Source organism: Oreochromis niloticus, linkage group LG7 (genome assembly GCF_001858045.2).
Source record: "Oreochromis niloticus isolate F11D_XX linkage group LG7, O_niloticus_UMD_NMBU, whole genome shotgun sequence".
Lineage (NCBI taxonomy): Eukaryota > Metazoa > Chordata > Actinopteri > Cichliformes > Cichlidae > Oreochromis > Oreochromis niloticus.
The window spans coordinates 57,285,196-57,302,355 of NC_031972.2; the positions used below are offsets into that span (position 1 = coordinate 57,285,196).

Genomic DNA, 17,160 nt, shown 5'->3' on the forward strand with positions numbered 1-17,160 from the left:
TGTCACAATAGTAATTATCTTTAAACGGTGTTTATTTAAATATTTTCCACACAATAGAATATCCCAGTCACACATGGACGATGAGGAAAGATGTTAGATGGGCTTTCCTGCCAATGGTACCCTAGGAAGTTAAATTATGACCTTATTTGAGCTTCCCCCCCCAGGAGTTAAAGGACCATGCACAATACAACGCTTTGAAGTAGGCACCATCAAAAATAATCACATAAAGAAACAGATTTCCACGATCTACAGTTTATTTCTCCAAAAACAAACGACTCTCAGTTTGATTTTTAACTGTGCACGTTTGGGGGTTTGCTTCAGTTTCCCCCCCCCCTTCTTTGCATACTTAATTTAATTTTCCATTTCTATGCTTTGTGCTTGTGGTTGGACTGTACCATTGCCACCAGAGGGAGTAGTCTACAGCCTGGTATTAATGGTATAGTCCAAACACTAAGCCCAAACTAATCACAGGGAGAAAAAAGATGAAAAACTTACTTTTAAAAAAATATATAAATATATGATTATGTTCTGAAGCAAAAGCCTAAATGTGGACAATTAAAAAGCAACAAATAAAAACAATAATATTGACTTGTGAAGAAACTGGATTAAAGTTTAAAGCAAAGCATCAAATAGAATCAGATGACCATAATTCCTGTCATACTTTTCGGTCCATGTTTCCCAGCGGAACATAAATTCAGTCACTGTGCACCCTCGGTCGTAAAAGCAAACCCACATTTTTCTTCTGTCCTATGGAGCCCAGCTTCCAAAAACTGGGTTGTTTTGACAGCATGTATAAGGCTTGATTTGTTCTGTTCATTTACTTTGTGTTTGTGAAGGCACTTAATGGGAGACTTTGTGCAGGATTTGTCAGAGTCTTCTAAGGCATTTCTGCAGATACACTATATAAAACATTTGCTTAATACACTAGATTATAGTTTTTCTGAGGATATGTGCCATTTCTTGTTTGATTCAGTTCACTATATAGAAGTTTTTCTCTAATTTACTCAGTTTTCACTCACATTGAGAGCATTCAAATATATACACACATGATTTAAGGCTTGTTCAGTGTCACTAGTGCTTAGAGATGATACTGTGTGCGCTGAGGAAGTAATAACAATGCCGTCCACACTTGTTGCAGACTTTACCTCATCTCTTTTAGCAAAATTCCTCACAAACTTCCCAAGGTAGCAGTTTGTAAAGTCCATCGACAGACTTGCAGCTACTCTTTTTCAAACATCTTGCAGAGGCACATTGTTTGGCACTGAGTCACTGTGGGAATAAGGCTTCCTCCAGGAGCCAACACTTCCCCATACCGCCTCCAGGAAATCACCAGCACACTGTGTGTGCCACCAGTCAAATATACAACATCTAAGACTAAACAGGCCTTTATATTGCATAATCAGTGCACTGCAGTCTGCCTAAAATTGAAAAGGAAATGCTTTACAGGAATTAAAAAAAAAAAAAAAACATTAAAAAAAAAGTCTTAAATACATTTGAAAAACATTTTCAGTGTCACTTCAAATCAGTCTCAAGAAGTTCAGCTGAAAATTCATTTCCTCTCAGAAGACCTGCTCTCTGCCATTATGGCTTTTATCTGCTGACTAGGTCTGAGCAGTGTGTGGAGCAAACAACATAGTGGGGTGCGTCGTCATCTGTCATGTGGGAGCTCAGGCCATTGCCGTTAGCTGGGCCACACATGGGAGTGCAGGTGGGATTACAGGTGCCCTTAAGTCTGTGTAGATACTCTGCATGGACAGGCTTGTGGCTCTGCAGCACCCTTATGGCTTCATCGACCTTGAACCACTTCCTCTTCCTTCCTGTGAAGAGATTCAAGAAAAGACTAATTGTTTGCATGTGGCTCACACGATCAGTGTTGTGTTGAATGACACTTAAAACAATTTCCCACACATTGTATTGAAGTCCGTAACACGTCCATCCTGATGGATACATAACTGCTAAGATGATATTGATAAATATTCTTAAAAGATCACAATAAGGTCTTGATTAAGGTAATCTAAACAAGGAACAAGAAACAAAACATTTCTCAGCATATGATTGCAACATTTCAGATATTAGGTCACAGGAAACCAGAAGCTCGTCCATTCCTTCTGCTCATTTCTCAGTTGGCACATCCTCAATTCCTTTCCTCATCTCCTTGCATCTTGGTCCCTCCCACCAGAAATGTGATCACAGGAGGAGAGGAAGAAAGATGAGGAGAGAGGAGATGAGGCAACAGGATATTAGCAAAATGACACATCTTTGTTTCACAACTGTCATTTTAAAGCAGTTGATATCATTTTATGATCTTGGTAAGCTATATACACTTTTAAAAAATATTAAAGAACACTCTAAAAACACAGAGAAAAAAAAAAAATCATGCCGCACATCTATACTGATATGGACTGGGTTAAGAATTATGTGTTAGGAACGAAACCATGCCATATCGTTTGATGGAAATGAAAATTATCAGCGTACAGTGGGCTTAATTCAAGACACCCCCACATCAAAGTGAAAAGATTCTGCAGCATACTAGTCTATTTACCCGAAATGTCACTGCAGCAACTCAAAATAGAACTTCGTAATTTGTATGGCCCCCACATGCTTGTATGCATGCCTGACAATGTGTGCACAACAGATGGTGTCCTGGGGGATCTTCTCACAAGTTGGACCAGCACATCACTGAGCTCCTGCACAGTCTGAGATGCAACCTGGCAGCGTCGGATGGACTGAAACATAATGTCCCAGAAGTGTTCGAGTGGATTTAGGTCAGACAAGCATGGGAGCCAGTCACTGGTATCAGTTCCTTCGTCCACCAGGAACTGCCTGCATACTCTTACTATTGCACCATGAGGAACCCTGACCCGCTGCACCAGCATTGGGTCCGACAATGAATATTATCCCGATATCTAATGGTCAGGGTGCTGTTGCCTACCCCATAGAGCTCTGTGTGTCCCTCCATGGATATGCCTCTCCACACTTTCACTAACCCACCACTAAATCAATCATGTTAAACAATGTTACAGGCAGCATAACACTCTCCACAGCTTCTGCAGACCTCTTCACGTCTGTCACACGTGGTCAATGGTGGACCAACCAATTCTGGTGTTTTATGGCAAATGCCAGTTGGGCTCCACAATGGCAGGCAGTGAGCGCAGGGTCCACTAGACAATGTTTTTTTTTTTTTTTTTTTTTTTTAATATATATATTTATTGAGATTTTTTGATATAAGAAAAAACAAACAAGCAAAACAAACGAAAAAACAACAGACAACACAACAGCAAGGGCTAAAACACACAAATAAGACAAAAGTTTACACTGCAACAACGAAAATATTGCTTCAACACTGGCAATAAACAAAAATAAAACGCTAAGGTGGAAGGCTAAGTTATTGGTGATCGATCAAATAGGACTTTGTTTTAATACATGATCTAAAAATGGTTGCCACACATCAAAGAAATTACTAAGTTTGTCTGCTAATATATACCTAATTCTCTCCATATGTAGTAGAGCAGTCAGTTCTGTGAGCCACATTTTAAATTGAGGTACAATATCCGTCTTCCAAAGAGTCAAAATAATTTTTTTAGCAATTACCATTCCGAACAAAACTGTGGTTTGTGCAGCAGAGCTAAGGTGTAAAAGGGAAGAGGAAGATCCAAACAATGCAATTATTGGGTCCGGCTCTAATGTGCAATTATAGATATCAGAAAAACAGTTAAAAATATTCAACCAATAGTTATACAATTTGGGACAAGTCCAAAACAAATGAGTAAGAGAGCCTTCTCCAAGTTTACAACGATCGCATATCGAACTGATAGAAGGAAAAATCCTGTGCAGTTTAGTTTTTGAATAATGAAGTCTGTGAAGCACTTTAAATTGAATTAACTGATGCCTTGCATTTATAGAGCAAGAATGGATCATACACAGACTCCTCTCCCACACCTCATCTCCAATCAGCAAACCAAGCTCTTCCTCCCATGCCATCTTCAAAAAGTCAGATTTAGAATTTAAATACTCAGAAAAGGCTTTCACAAAACCAGAAACCAACTTTTTAGAATCCGGGGAACTCAGAAGAAGTGTAAAAATTGACCCCTCTTCCGGAAGAGATGGAAAATTAGCAATACTCTGACGGACATAGTTTCTTATCTGTAAATAATGAAAAAAATGTGACGCAGGGAGAGAGAACTTGTTCTGCAACTGAGTAAATGATGCAAACTGCCTGTCAATATATAAATCTTTGAGAGTAATAATACCTTTCTGTGTCCAGATATCAAAAGAGGCGTCTAAACATGAGGGTGGGAATGCATGATTACCGTATATTGGAGTATGGATTGAAGTGTCTGGTAGACCACAACCTTTTTTGATCTGACTAAAGATTTTAACACAGTTCGAAACTATAAAATTATTGACCTTGGTTCGCGAATTAGAGGATGAAAAAAGAAGAGCAGGGAGGGAACTATTCTCAACCCCACCACTCTCTATGACCACCCACGGTGGGGTATCGGCAGAATGTCCACTAGACAATGTTGAAGTCTGTTTCTGATTGTTTGGTCAAAGGTATTTACACCCGTCACCTGCTGGAAGTCACGTTGTAAAGCTCCATCCTGTTCACAAAGGAGCAGGTACTGGTCCTGCTGGTGCTCTCCCTCTATCCAGCTCTCATAGACTAATTGTCTGTCTTTCAGGATATGGCATCCTGGAGGATTTGGACTACATGTGAAACTACATGTGAAAGTTGTTCTCTGATGCATCCATCGGAGTGTGAATGTAGTTAAAAAGCACTAAGTATAGAGAAAGTGCTTGTGAGAATGGGTGTGTTTGGGTGAATGTGGCATGTTGTATAGAGCGCGTTGGGTACTCCGGGAGAGTAAAAAAGCACTATATAAGAATCCATTTACTTAACTGACCAGATTAATACCCCAAAAGTTTAACTGGTAGCAGGTAAAAACTCTTCAGCGAAAGAAACACAATGATATACCGGCGAATCCTAGATAATTGCTGCTCAGACAAACCTTCACTCTTCCGTGTCCTTCAGATGCAACTAAAACATTTTTTAGCGTGATATAGTGAAAATAACTTGCACAGTGGAGATGAGGCGCAAATCAGAAAGAAAAAAAAGATAAAAGCCCCATAATGAAGCTCTTGATTTGAGCACCATGGGTCGTGCACAGGAAATCAGCGTAACAAACAAATCCAAAAAAGGCACAAGACAGAAAACAGGAAAGGGCAAAGTATCCAAAATACAAACAAGGCAGAGTTAGCAGGAACTAGCTGTGGCAAAGATTAACAAAAGGAGCGTGCGTACTGCAAAGACTCAGTGTTTAGATGATTAGGGTCAGGTAGTGCTCAAAATGCATGAGATTGAAAATGGAGGAGACTCAGACCGCACCCAGTCCATAGGTGCAAACATAGAAATATAACACTATTTTTAAACTGAGCAAAGACTTCTTGAACAAATTTTGGATACTAATATCCACAAAGCAAACCACACTGTGTGTTAATTGTATTTAAAATGCTCCAAAGGGCACGCCACCATTAAGCAAACATTGTATAATTTGTCACAGAGAGCCTGAATAAGTGCTGAGTGAGACTGCTGAACGAAAGGATAACTAAAAGATTATTTTATTCACCACACACAAAAATAAACTGTGCATGTCATGGCACTAGTGGGTGTCGGTGTGGACATGGGCATGCTTCAGACAGCCCTAAACCCTTCCTAAAAAAAAGTATCTTCCATAAAAATGATCTGTCCAGTAAAGCGACAGCTGGAAGTTATTTATACTTTATTCAAACTCATCTCCTCCCATTCAATTCCAGCACTTTGCTAAAGGAATTTGCCATGCTCTGTGATAACTGGAGCCTGGTGTGATGGTGTGATGATGACGAGGAGGAGGATGCATTCACTTCATGTTGGCACCCTGAAGAGCGCCACCACTACCAGCATTTAAGGAGGCGGTTGAGTCAATTCAACCTGTAGTAGTAAACCCTTTCTGTTCAGTCGCAACCCTTGTGTAGGGCAAAAGAGGACAAGTAAGGGGGGGGGAGTGATGATAAGTGGAAAACAGCTGGGCACAGCAAACACTCCTCCCCCTTATGAACAGGCTAAACTCTTACTTCTGTGGGTGAAGGGAGTAAACGGCCACAGCCACATTTTCCAGTCCAGTTAGAAATAGTTTACAAGTTACTCAATCCCGGGAAAAGTATTCCATTTAAAATATCAGCCTGTGAAAACAACCATGAAAACATATCTAAACATAAACAGCCACCTTACGTGCGTTACAGTTTAGAAAAACATTCTATGTTAACTTAAAGTCAACATAGATTTTGGCGACATGTAACGAACCGCTTGCTATTAGAATTAGAATTAGAATTCAACTTTATTGTCATTGCACATGTCACAGGTACAGGGCAACGAAATGCAGTGTGCATCCATCCAGAAAGTGCTTTAGCCATGATATAGATATATTACAATATATATTAGCAATAATAGAGATAGAGATATATATATATATATATATATATATATATATATATATATATATATATATATATATATATATATATATATATATATATATATATATATATATATATATGTATATATATAATAGAAGTATATTACAGAAATGGGTCTATTATGGTATGTTATAATGTACACAGTGTGAAGTATGTTATGAATATTCTATAACTATAAGTATGTACAGGCTGTAGTGAGTACAAGCTATGTACAGGCTATGAACAGGATATAAATATGAAATAAAAACTATACAGAAATCTGAGATATACAGTTATACAGAAATGTGAACTATGTAAGTTATAAACAGTTGTGGGATTAAAAATTATTGTATGTACTATATTAGAGATCTCCATTCAAGCATACTTAATGTCTGACCTACATGTAATCACAACATACACTCACCAGCAACTTCACCAGTCACACCAGGCTAGTACCAGGCTGGACCCCCTTTGTCTTCAGAACTGCCTAAACCCTTTGTGGCATTGATTCAAACGATGCTCAGTTGGTATCAAGGGGTAAACGTGATGAGGAAATATCTCCCACACATTTACACCACCAGCAGCAGCCTGAACTCCTGACACAAGGCAGAATGGATCAGTGCTTTCATGGCGTTTATGTCAAATTTTGACCCTGCTGCCCGCAGAAATTAAGACTCATCAGACCAGATGTTTTTCCAATCTCAGGTTGTCTACTTTTGTTGTCTACTTTTGGTGAACCTGAGTGAATTGTAGCTTTTTCTGTTCTTAGCTGACTGGCTGAGTGCCACTTTTTAGCTGTAAAGTCTAGAGATGGTTGTGTGGAACAATCCCAGCAGATCAGCGGCTTCTGAAACACTCAGATCCACCCGACACCAACAACCATAATACATTCAAATCACTTAAAAAAAAAACAAAATTCCCCATTCTGATGCTCGGTTTGAACTTCAGCAGGTCATCCTGACCATGTCTACGTGCCTAAATGCACTTGGTTGCTGCCATCTGATTGGTTGATTAGATGAGCATTAATGAGCAGTTGAACAGGTATACTAATATAAATCAATTTAAACCAGTTTGTTTACAATTCAGGCTGAATTTGTGAAAAAAATAAAATAAACTCTACAGCTAAATGAAGTGTTGAACTGCCCTGTGGAAAGTTATGAGCACAGTTGCAAGTCATTTTATTTTGACAGTCAGCCAACACAGGATGAAGGAAGAGGCAAAAAGACAATACGGCCATTGTAAAAGACATAATCTGGGAAACTGCTACTCAGTTCATGAATCTGTTATTCATGTTTTCCATAAAACAGACACATGGGCAGACATGTTCAATTGTCCAATTGTTCTGTTAGGAATTTTAGATCAGGGGTGTCAAACCTAAGGCCCGGGGGCCAAAATCAGCCGGGTAAGGACTCCAAACAAGCCCACTTGATGGTTTTGGAAAACATGAAGGATGGCTTAAACTGTGGACTATTATCTGCATTTTAATAAGTTTTACTTTATTTCCTACTGACAAAGACCTACCCCAATGCCATTCATATTACACCAAAGTAAAAGTTCGAAAAGTTCGAAAAGTTAATCAAATTAATCGAAAAGTTCCTGTTTTTATCTACAATAGAAATTTCTGGGTTTTTTTTTTTTTTTACAATGAGTCCACAGTAACAGAAACATTTCTCCATTTCAGTTCTTTCTAAATGACAAACTTTTGAAATTGCACTTCTTTTTTTAGTATTAAGACATCTGAGGGATTTAATCTGTAGTTAAACTTCCTTAAGTGGATTGGAAGTGGGGGTTTCAGTCTTCCGCTCCATTCAAGATCAAAGCTGTATGTGGCCCTCGGTGTAAAATGAGTTTGCCATCCCTGATTTAGATCAAATGAATCAGTGGAGCTGTTACAGGGGCATTCCTCGTTGTGTTTTGTTCCTCTTCATTCTGCTTATGGAGTCATCTTATGTGTGCCAGCTTCAAAGGCAGCAGATCATCTGAAGACTGTATATGAGTTTATAATCCCTTTCACATTTATGTGAATCAAAAATTTTGAACCTGGTGAGGCATGTAAAAACAAAAAAAAACAAAAACCCTTGTCAAAATGTATGATCTTAAGCCAAGATCTTGAACTAGAAGACCGAAAGCCCCGAAACTCAACCCTGAAACAGACCTTGTAATGCAAAAAAGTTGCTAAAACCTTTTGCTTGCTTTTGTTTTGTTTTTTCAATAAATCACAGGATCTCAAAAAACATCCATATGAGGCATGCCTGTAAAAAAGCATCTGCAGATTTGAAATTGTACTCTAATGTTGTGATGGGATTTAAAATTGGGCAAGAAAACCCTCAAACATCTTGTTACCACAGGAATATTTTTCACTCTTTTCCCCTCAAAACTTACTTTTGTGACCCTTGGCTGCTAGAATAAGATAAGATTAATAAGATACTATAAGACAAAGAGGGACACAGAGGCATACCAATGTTCACAGAGTCTTCCCAGTCTTCCAGCATCTCTGTCACCACGAGTGTGTAGACATAAGTCCTGTGCTTTCTGTCTTGATTATGCTGCAAAGGTTTACATGAAGAGAAAATGAATTTATGTTTTTCTGACAAACCACCAACGCAGTGCGTGCAAAGCCTTCATTAAAAAAGGCAAAAACTGTGATTATCCGTACCATTTCTTTTATATAAACTGCATAAACTAAACAAGTTGATTGTCTGACCACAGACATACAAAAACGCTAGGTGCAGTAGTAGGATGATTTTAGACAGCACTGTGTATCGTGACATGATTACAAATTACAATTTTTCATAACATACCTCGAAAATCCCAAGCAGTCTGCCGAGCTTTCCCTTTACACCAGCCTGCACACATAAATCAGAGTCATGCAATATTATTAAATGTGATTGTCCACAAGTCATAATCTATAATATTCAGGGCTGATGAAACTGTCCTTTCAACACACAGTGCAGCGAGATCACTCGGATTCACGTCATATATGATCCCAGGTAGACATAAACATAGTCTAAATGACAGAAACACGAGACAGGGGGGCTTAACTCAAGTATAGTACACAGTTAGGACACAGCTATCATTTACAGTATCAAACCATAACAGACATCCCGGTCATTGCTGTAATGTCTTCCAGACATGCTTTAAAAAAGCACACTGAAATGCACACAATGGCCTACAAGGCTTTACAAATTTATGCACAAATAAAAATTAACAAATGAGGCTCAACCCGCTTTGAATCACCTTTATCCTGATCCGCGTCAGCTCCGTGAGGTGCAGGATGTGGGCAACTGGACCCCCTTCCCAAATGTCACTGCCATACTTCAAAGCTGTCAGCACACTGCTATCCATGTCAGATGTTCACAGCTCACTTTGCTGTGAACAATCTGGCCAGCCACCAGCAGCCTCCTTTCTTAAACCACAGCATGATAAGCTGGCTATCCATGCATCACTGCCACATATTTCTACTTCTGATCTGGATTTTTGGCTGGTAGAACAACAGGAGCGACTTGTACTGTGAACAGCGATGACACTTCTGACAAAGATTTACTGTATTCACTTTCAGTTTAATGTGTCTGTCCTTTGAGCCCATGATGCATACATTGCAATCAGAATATATGATACTGACATGGAAATTAGGCCCTCAGTATTCAAAGTCATGAAATGCCATGATTTTTTTTTTTTTTTTATCTTCCACTTAAATAATGCGATAATTCCTTGGAAAACCAATAAACATTATCAGCTGACAACTGATAAAATTCCCTATCCTTATTATTTTTTAACACTATGATAACTTTGTGTCACTTCCAATATTATTGGAGCCAAAAATGGTTACTAATTTCAAGGAAACTTCAGAATGCTGCTTTTTACATTGTGCTCTCCATGAAAAATAACACTGTCTCTGTGAGAGGTGATTATCCAAATGTCTGGAGCTTCCTCTCATTTCTTTACATTTTGATTTTCGACCAATAGTTCTCCAGGCTTTATTCAAAGGACTTTTTGTTTGTTTGTTTCGACATTAGCTGCTTTTTCACTCATTTAAGTCAGTTTCTTGTACCTCATCATTTTCATATGAAAGTTTTTGGTTTGTTAAGGCAAACCTGTGAATAATTCAAGCATAGAAAAGGCAAATAACAGGCAACTTAGCAAAGATCCCATTTTTAATTGTATCTTTAGCCACTTTGTGTCCTTTCGCAAAAACAAAATCATTTGTATGCATTTCTTTAGTTTATGAAAAATGATAGCACAGCTTGAAAAACACAAAACAGCATTTTTACACTAATAAATAGAGAAAACTGGACAAGTTTACAACTAAAAACAAAAAATATGTGTCTACAGCAGTTAGTGGCAATCTGTTTAACATGGTAGATTCAGATTCACCATGTAATACATGACATGAAAATGAACCCAAACACACTGCCAGTGCAGTAAAATCATACCTGGATATGAAAACAAACAATGAAACACCATCAGTCATGGATTTGCCCCCTCAGACTTCAACATTATTAAAGCAGTGGAAGATCATCTTGACAGAGAACGGTATAAAAGGCGGTCAACATCCAAGATGAGCTTTAAATGTCCTTCAATAAAAACACGTATTCCCACGTATGTTTCAATAACTCACTGCACCTATTTCCTATTTTGCAAAATATAAAGAAATGAGGTGTCGTTCATCACTTTGCACAGTACTGTATAGATCCTACGCTTTAACCAACAATGCATGCAAACAATAGAAACGTCTTTATGGGTTTAATTAGAGAACAATCAATTCACCTCTTCATACACCTCCCTGACAGCAGCTCCACAGGGCTCCTCATCAGGCTCCATTCCCCCTCCTGGCACGATCCACTGGTCTGGATGGCGACTGCTGCTCACCAACAGCACCTGCCAAGGAGAGAGAGCCCTCCGTCAGGCCTCTGCTACTGAGGATGGGGTGCAAAAAGCACAGTAACAGCATGCCCGAGTTCAGAGTCCGTCAGCACGGACACGGTGGCCAAACGAACTGCTCGTCATTCAGCAGACGCATTTCAAACATCTCGCATATCATTCCGGTCATTCACTTCATTTACTTAATGCAACATGAGCGCTGTGCGGATGGTGCTGCTCTGCGTGTCACACCCTTTGGCACATAATTAAATAGACGAATGAGAACAACTAATGTAATGATTCATGTATCGGCCTGTTTTTAGTTGTCAGTGCTTTTAATGAAGGATAATTCATAATCTGGAGTCTATTTACAGTACGGCCAGCTTTAGATTTTCTAGTAGTACCAACATCAAATGTTATATTTATTCCCACTGCATTTGAAGAAGTACAAATCAACATTTTAACCCAAGGAAATATCCTAAAGCTGCGCACTATTCTTAACTGCTGTCCAGCCAATGCAGTTTGGTGTTTTGATGACGCAGTTACTTGACCTTAAACCCAATCCAGCATCACTGACCCACACTGAGTTCATGTAGGACTGCCTTCTGAAACCTTAACACAGGGCAGCCAACTCACTCTCCAGCCACGGCTAACACTCACGTGGGTTAAAAACGCCAGTCGAATCAACCCTTTGCACATTAAACGCAGCTGTCACAGCAGAGGTTTCCCCACTGGTAAGATCTTTCTGCTCACACTCAAAAATGGAAGCAACTTTGTGAAGCGCCTAATGACAACATCTTCAGACCATCAAAGCAGATCTCTTTGGGTAAAAAATGCTTAATATCATTTATCACCCAATATATATGGGTGATATATACCCAATGTATATGAGTGTAACTGTGGCGGGGCGTGGCCTACGGTGCAGTGCAGGGAAGGCGGACGCACCTGCATGGCATCTGCAATCCACGCCCCGCCACATAACACTTTCTCACTCTGCTCCTTTATTTACAAACTCTCTATAAACCATGTGATTTATTTTTAACAGTGCAACTCTGTCCATATCTATGAGTGAATAAAATGCTAAGTTATTAAGGTAAAACTCATTTCAATGTCCGAGTTCATACTCGTCCACGGCAGACACATCTCTCCACGCATTTACTCTGCTCAGTGAGCTAATTCATTTATCCATGGCATTGCCAAAATCTTAAATGTATGTGTTTACTCCACATCATGGCTTCAGCTTTCTATGGCTACTCACATTAAGCCACAAAGAGGAAGGCCAATTATTTTAGCTGGTTCTGTCTTCCAAGCGACACATCTCAAACCTATTAAACTAATCCGTGCAGGGTCCAGGGGACTGTAGAAACACTGCAAGTTGCCTCCGTGACACAAATCCACACAACATACACATGCATGCGCAATTTCACACAAACGCCATGTGAAGCACGTAGGCACTTGTACAGACACAGCTACTCGCACACAGACAACAGGCTTTCCAAAAACCACCAGATCAGCAGTTACCTCTCTGTATCAAAACAAAGAGCTTAGGAGAGGAGGTTAATGACCCCGACAGGCACCAAACACGATCGGGGGAAAGTGAGGAAGCGTTTGGAGTGGGCAGAACCACGACAGCTTTACAGTCTGATCCCAGTCCGGCCAAACTCTACGGGCTGAACGATGTGTTAATGCCTTTCAAAACAAGCTAAATTTAAAGGCAACCTTTGTCTCAGTGAATGCCTTACTTAAGGATTCACTGGTTGTAAAATACCTATATTGGTGTCTAAAAAATAGCATTTTATCAGCAAATAATAAGAAGAATACATTTTATCTATAGGCACCTTTTCAAGTAGGAAGTACAAACTTAAAAATAATGTGATTTAAAAGGAAGCCAGTGAAACTGTTGAAAGACAGGAGTGATATGTTCTGTGGAAAGGGTTCAGGTAATGACAAGAGCAGCAGCATTTTGGACCAGCTGAACTCTAGAGGGAAGTCTGTGTGGATACAATTACAATAATCAATACCAGATGCAACCAGTCAAAATAAAAACTTTGACAGACCTTCAGAAAGCCTGGAGAACTATTTCTCAAGGCAAGGCAGGCTTTGTGGAATAAAATATAAGGAAATCGGTTACGGATCAAGACTTTCGAACAGAAATGTGTGGTTACATAGCTGTGGACATTTAAAAATAAATAAATAAATGTATAACGTATCAAATGTTGTGAAACCATAAATCAGAGTTCCTCTGTTCTTATTAATACTTCAGCAAAAGCTGTCAGAGCTTTCGATTCACCAGTCAACAACAGGCATTTTTGGTCTTGTGTCCAGTGGCTGTAGAAGGTACACTGACTGTGCAAAATAATCCAGATGTTACTGTAATTAGCATGTTCTCCCTGTACAGATCACTGGTGCATCTCAGAGCCAACACAGAGACAGTCTCAGCCATGCGACCACATGCTCAGGTTCGAGTCCAACCTGTGCCTCTTTCCTCCATGCCCTCCCCCTCTCCACTCCATTCTGTGAGAGTGATAAGCTGCTTCTGCTCAGCTCTGCTGTTTCATTAAAGCGATGGTTGGGACTTTCAGTCAATCACTTAAAACTGATTGTTATGGATTTCAAACTCTTGTTTGGTTTTTATATGTACCCATTTTCAGTGATCTCAACTATAAAAGCAGGAAACTAAATAGGCATATAATTCCTTTCTTTCTCTCTTTGCCTGCCATATTTTTCAGGTAACCTATATAACCTGACAACGGCATAATAAAACTGGAAATTCTGTAGTGTGCCACCCCAATATTTTTGGTGACCTCCATACGGCCATCCCTATGAAAATATTCTGGAGGCACCCCTGGTAGGGGCACAGGCACAAGGAGCAGGAAAGGAAATCTGTCAGGGAATAGCAAGTGGCTGTACCTTGCTTCTATAAATTGCAACTGATGGGTCACTTGGAGTTTAGCACACTGTAACAGCCACTCAGCCCCCTACTCATCCTATCACATGTGGCCCAGAGCTAGTCTGCGTCACTAGGCAGACACATTTAGACCCAGCACAAAACAACGGTAATATTAACAAACTTAAAACTTTCTTATCCAAACTGGAGCATCACTGAATAATAATTAGTGTTTCAATCAATGTCTGTGCTTGTTATATGAGATACATCAGAACCTACGTACATGTACTGTATACTTACAGATTTCCATGAATGACAAAATGATAGGTGACTGATTACATGTAAGTAGAAACCTTCATATTCAGCACTCTAATTTAAAGACAAACATTTCTTTCACGTCAGTAAAATGGCTGAGAACATTTGCTTTATGGTTGCATCATCATTTGAATCCAAAAAGTAGAACCAACTGGCCTCAGGAGTAGCAGGTATCTCAGCAAAAGTAGATTTAGTAAAACCGCATCAGCTGATGGGTGTTGGAAAACAAACTCTGCACTGCTTTGTTTATGACAGGAGGTGTTTATAGGCCCATAGCTGTGAAATATATGCACAGACTGCTCTGCGTTAGAGATAACGGGATGATTTTATGTATTATGAGTAATCTTGATGTCCTCCTTGGATAGAACATAAAAAACGATGATCTCCTGTTGAGTGCCAGCTGCAGCCACACACCCTGCGGTTTAACAGGTCAAATATTTGGCCCCTTCCAACCTTCACCTCTGCCCAACACCTCAATTAAAGACGAGCCACGTGAACGCGCTCCCCACACACGGAAAGTCAGCCAGACGCGCGATAAAGCAGGCTGCTGTACTGTCAGGCACAGCGGTTAATTTGGGACTGTGTCAAAAATAGAGCGTGTTAATAAAAGCCCTCTCCTCCTGCAAATGGTTTAACTTCACAGCTTACCTCGTCCTCTGTTTCGTTTTTGAAACACAGACACGCCGCTCTCCTCTTGAACCCTTCGACGTCGTACGTCCTGGTCTGGTTGGGCTTAAACTTCATCATATAGAGGCCTTTTTTTTCCGGAGGCAGGGAAGTGTTGGGAAATCGGGCTTCAACCAGTCGCTGAATAAAGTGCTTTCAGTAATATCCAACAATATCGCAGCTTGGCTTCTTCAGACACTTCCAGACAAACCTTGCAGCTGGCCCATTCATTCCTGCGCTCCGAGCGCGCGTCAGGCTGCATCTGGTGTTGTGCTGTACCTGCCCTGCTGCTTTAGTGCCGCTGTCAACACGCAGACTGGCTCACATCACGCTGTGGTGGCTGAGCTGCGACCAGCTGACCTGAGAGCTGCGCAGCAACAAGCCCGTCAGTCCCCACCTTACATCCGTGTTTATCACTGCCGCGAGCGACGCACAGGCCAAACAGAAACGAGTCTCCTTTATGGAAGAGAAAAGGTGACTGAGCTGCGAGATGGAGTTGCTGTTAAAAATCTCCAAATCCAGCCAGGATTGACTTGAAGAGCGTGTTAATACCCATGATAATAAGTGCACTGATTAATTTTTAATGCAGAAAACAGAAGGATCCAAACATTTCATGTCACAAATAACACAGCAAAGGTAAGTTATTTTTTAAAGGCGAAATGGCACACAGATGATTTTAGTAATTCTGATTTATTTATTTATTTATTGCACGAGCACGTGAGTAAAACGCTTACCTGTTGCGTCTTGATTCTTGAGATAGTCAAATTTCACCTTTGAGCCATGTGGCTTCAGGAATAAACGAACAAAACTAAAAAATGTAGGCGTAAAACTTTCTAAGCTCGGGGTGCCCTCTAGTGGTAGTAGGCAGTCCTTATTTACCTGTATTCACCTGTGGAAACAATGTGTTTTAAAAAAAAAAGGGGTTGGTGTGTCTGTATTATTAGTGACTGTCCAAATCAGAACCAATGATGAACGGCAGCCGCTCCTGTTTGAAAACGCTTAAGCTAAACAAATAGTCTTGATTATTATGAATGAGCCTAACATATATCCAAAGTTGTACTGACTCATACTAGGATTAAAAAGGTTTGTGAAAAGTTAAGAACTGAACCATGTTTTGCAAACACAGGTATTAAAATATCAGGAGTACAGTGTGCCAGAAGTTTTCCAGGTCAGAGGAAACTACTCGGAAGACAGAGATCCAAACCAGATTCATGTGGCAAGTGGCACGATCACTGAAGATTTTAGGCACCATGATTTTCTGTAGTTTAAAATTACTGCTTTTAACCCTGACTGTAATTCTGAATAATGCCAGTCACAGCTATGAGAACGTCATGAATTTGATTTTGTGTGGACTAAACTAGCAAATAAATGTTAATATTAAGATAATCTGGCAGTGAACTGAAGTAGACTGAAATGGTCTCAGTGGAAAGGTGGCTGTCAACAAGTCTTTCTTAAGGAAGAGAAAGAGGGAGAAAAGGTTGAGGCATGCCAAATAGCACAGGACCGTAAATCAGTGGCAACAGGTTTGACGGAGGGATGACTCCTAATGTGAAATCTTTGGTTCAAACCGTATTCCGTGTGTTCAGAGGTGGTGATGAGAGAGGTACAACAGTGCTTTAAGCTTTCTGCAAAACATGACAGAGAATGTCTTGATGCATTCTCAATCATCCAGGAAAGTACATCTCCAAAAAGTTGATTTTGTTCATCTGGACGTAGCGTTTTGTGGGAGAAACGTTTCGTCACTCATCCAAGTGACTTCTTCAGTCTCAGCTGACTGCAGGTTTCCCCAATCTTATAAACAGTACATTTGCATAATGACTGAAACCAGCTGCAGTTTTTCATTTCACTTGGACTCCAGTTCCTTTTTTCCTTGTATAAATACTTACCATCCCAAAGTGTTATGATTTCAGTCCTTTTATTACAGATTGGAAGACGAAAAG

The 17,160-nt window shown here is 39.9% G+C and overlaps 1 protein-coding gene across 2 annotated transcripts; it reads right to left on the reverse strand.

The window, feature by feature from the left end:
• Positions 1 to 14: 14 nt before the first annotated feature.
• Positions 15 to 15,658, reverse strand: nudt4a (nudix (nucleoside diphosphate linked moiety X)-type motif 4a). Of its 2 annotated transcripts, none has more exons than XM_003440518.5 (5): positions 15,203 to 15,658; positions 11,260 to 11,370; positions 9,294 to 9,338; positions 8,951 to 9,038; positions 15 to 1,817 (listed from the first exon to the last, which is right to left on the reverse strand). In XM_003440518.5, exons 1-5 carry the CDS (start codon positions 15,299 to 15,301, stop codon positions 1,591 to 1,593), a joined length of 570 nt encoding a protein of 189 aa, XP_003440566.1. In that variant the 5' UTR covers positions 15,302 to 15,658; the 3' UTR covers positions 15 to 1,590. The 2 variants fall into 2 exon arrangements, with proteins under 2 accessions (XP_003440566.1, XP_005470991.1); XM_005470934.4 differs by lacking the exon at positions 15,203 to 15,658 and adding an exon at positions 12,013 to 12,192.
• Positions 15,659 to 17,160: the final 1,502 nt, after the last annotated feature.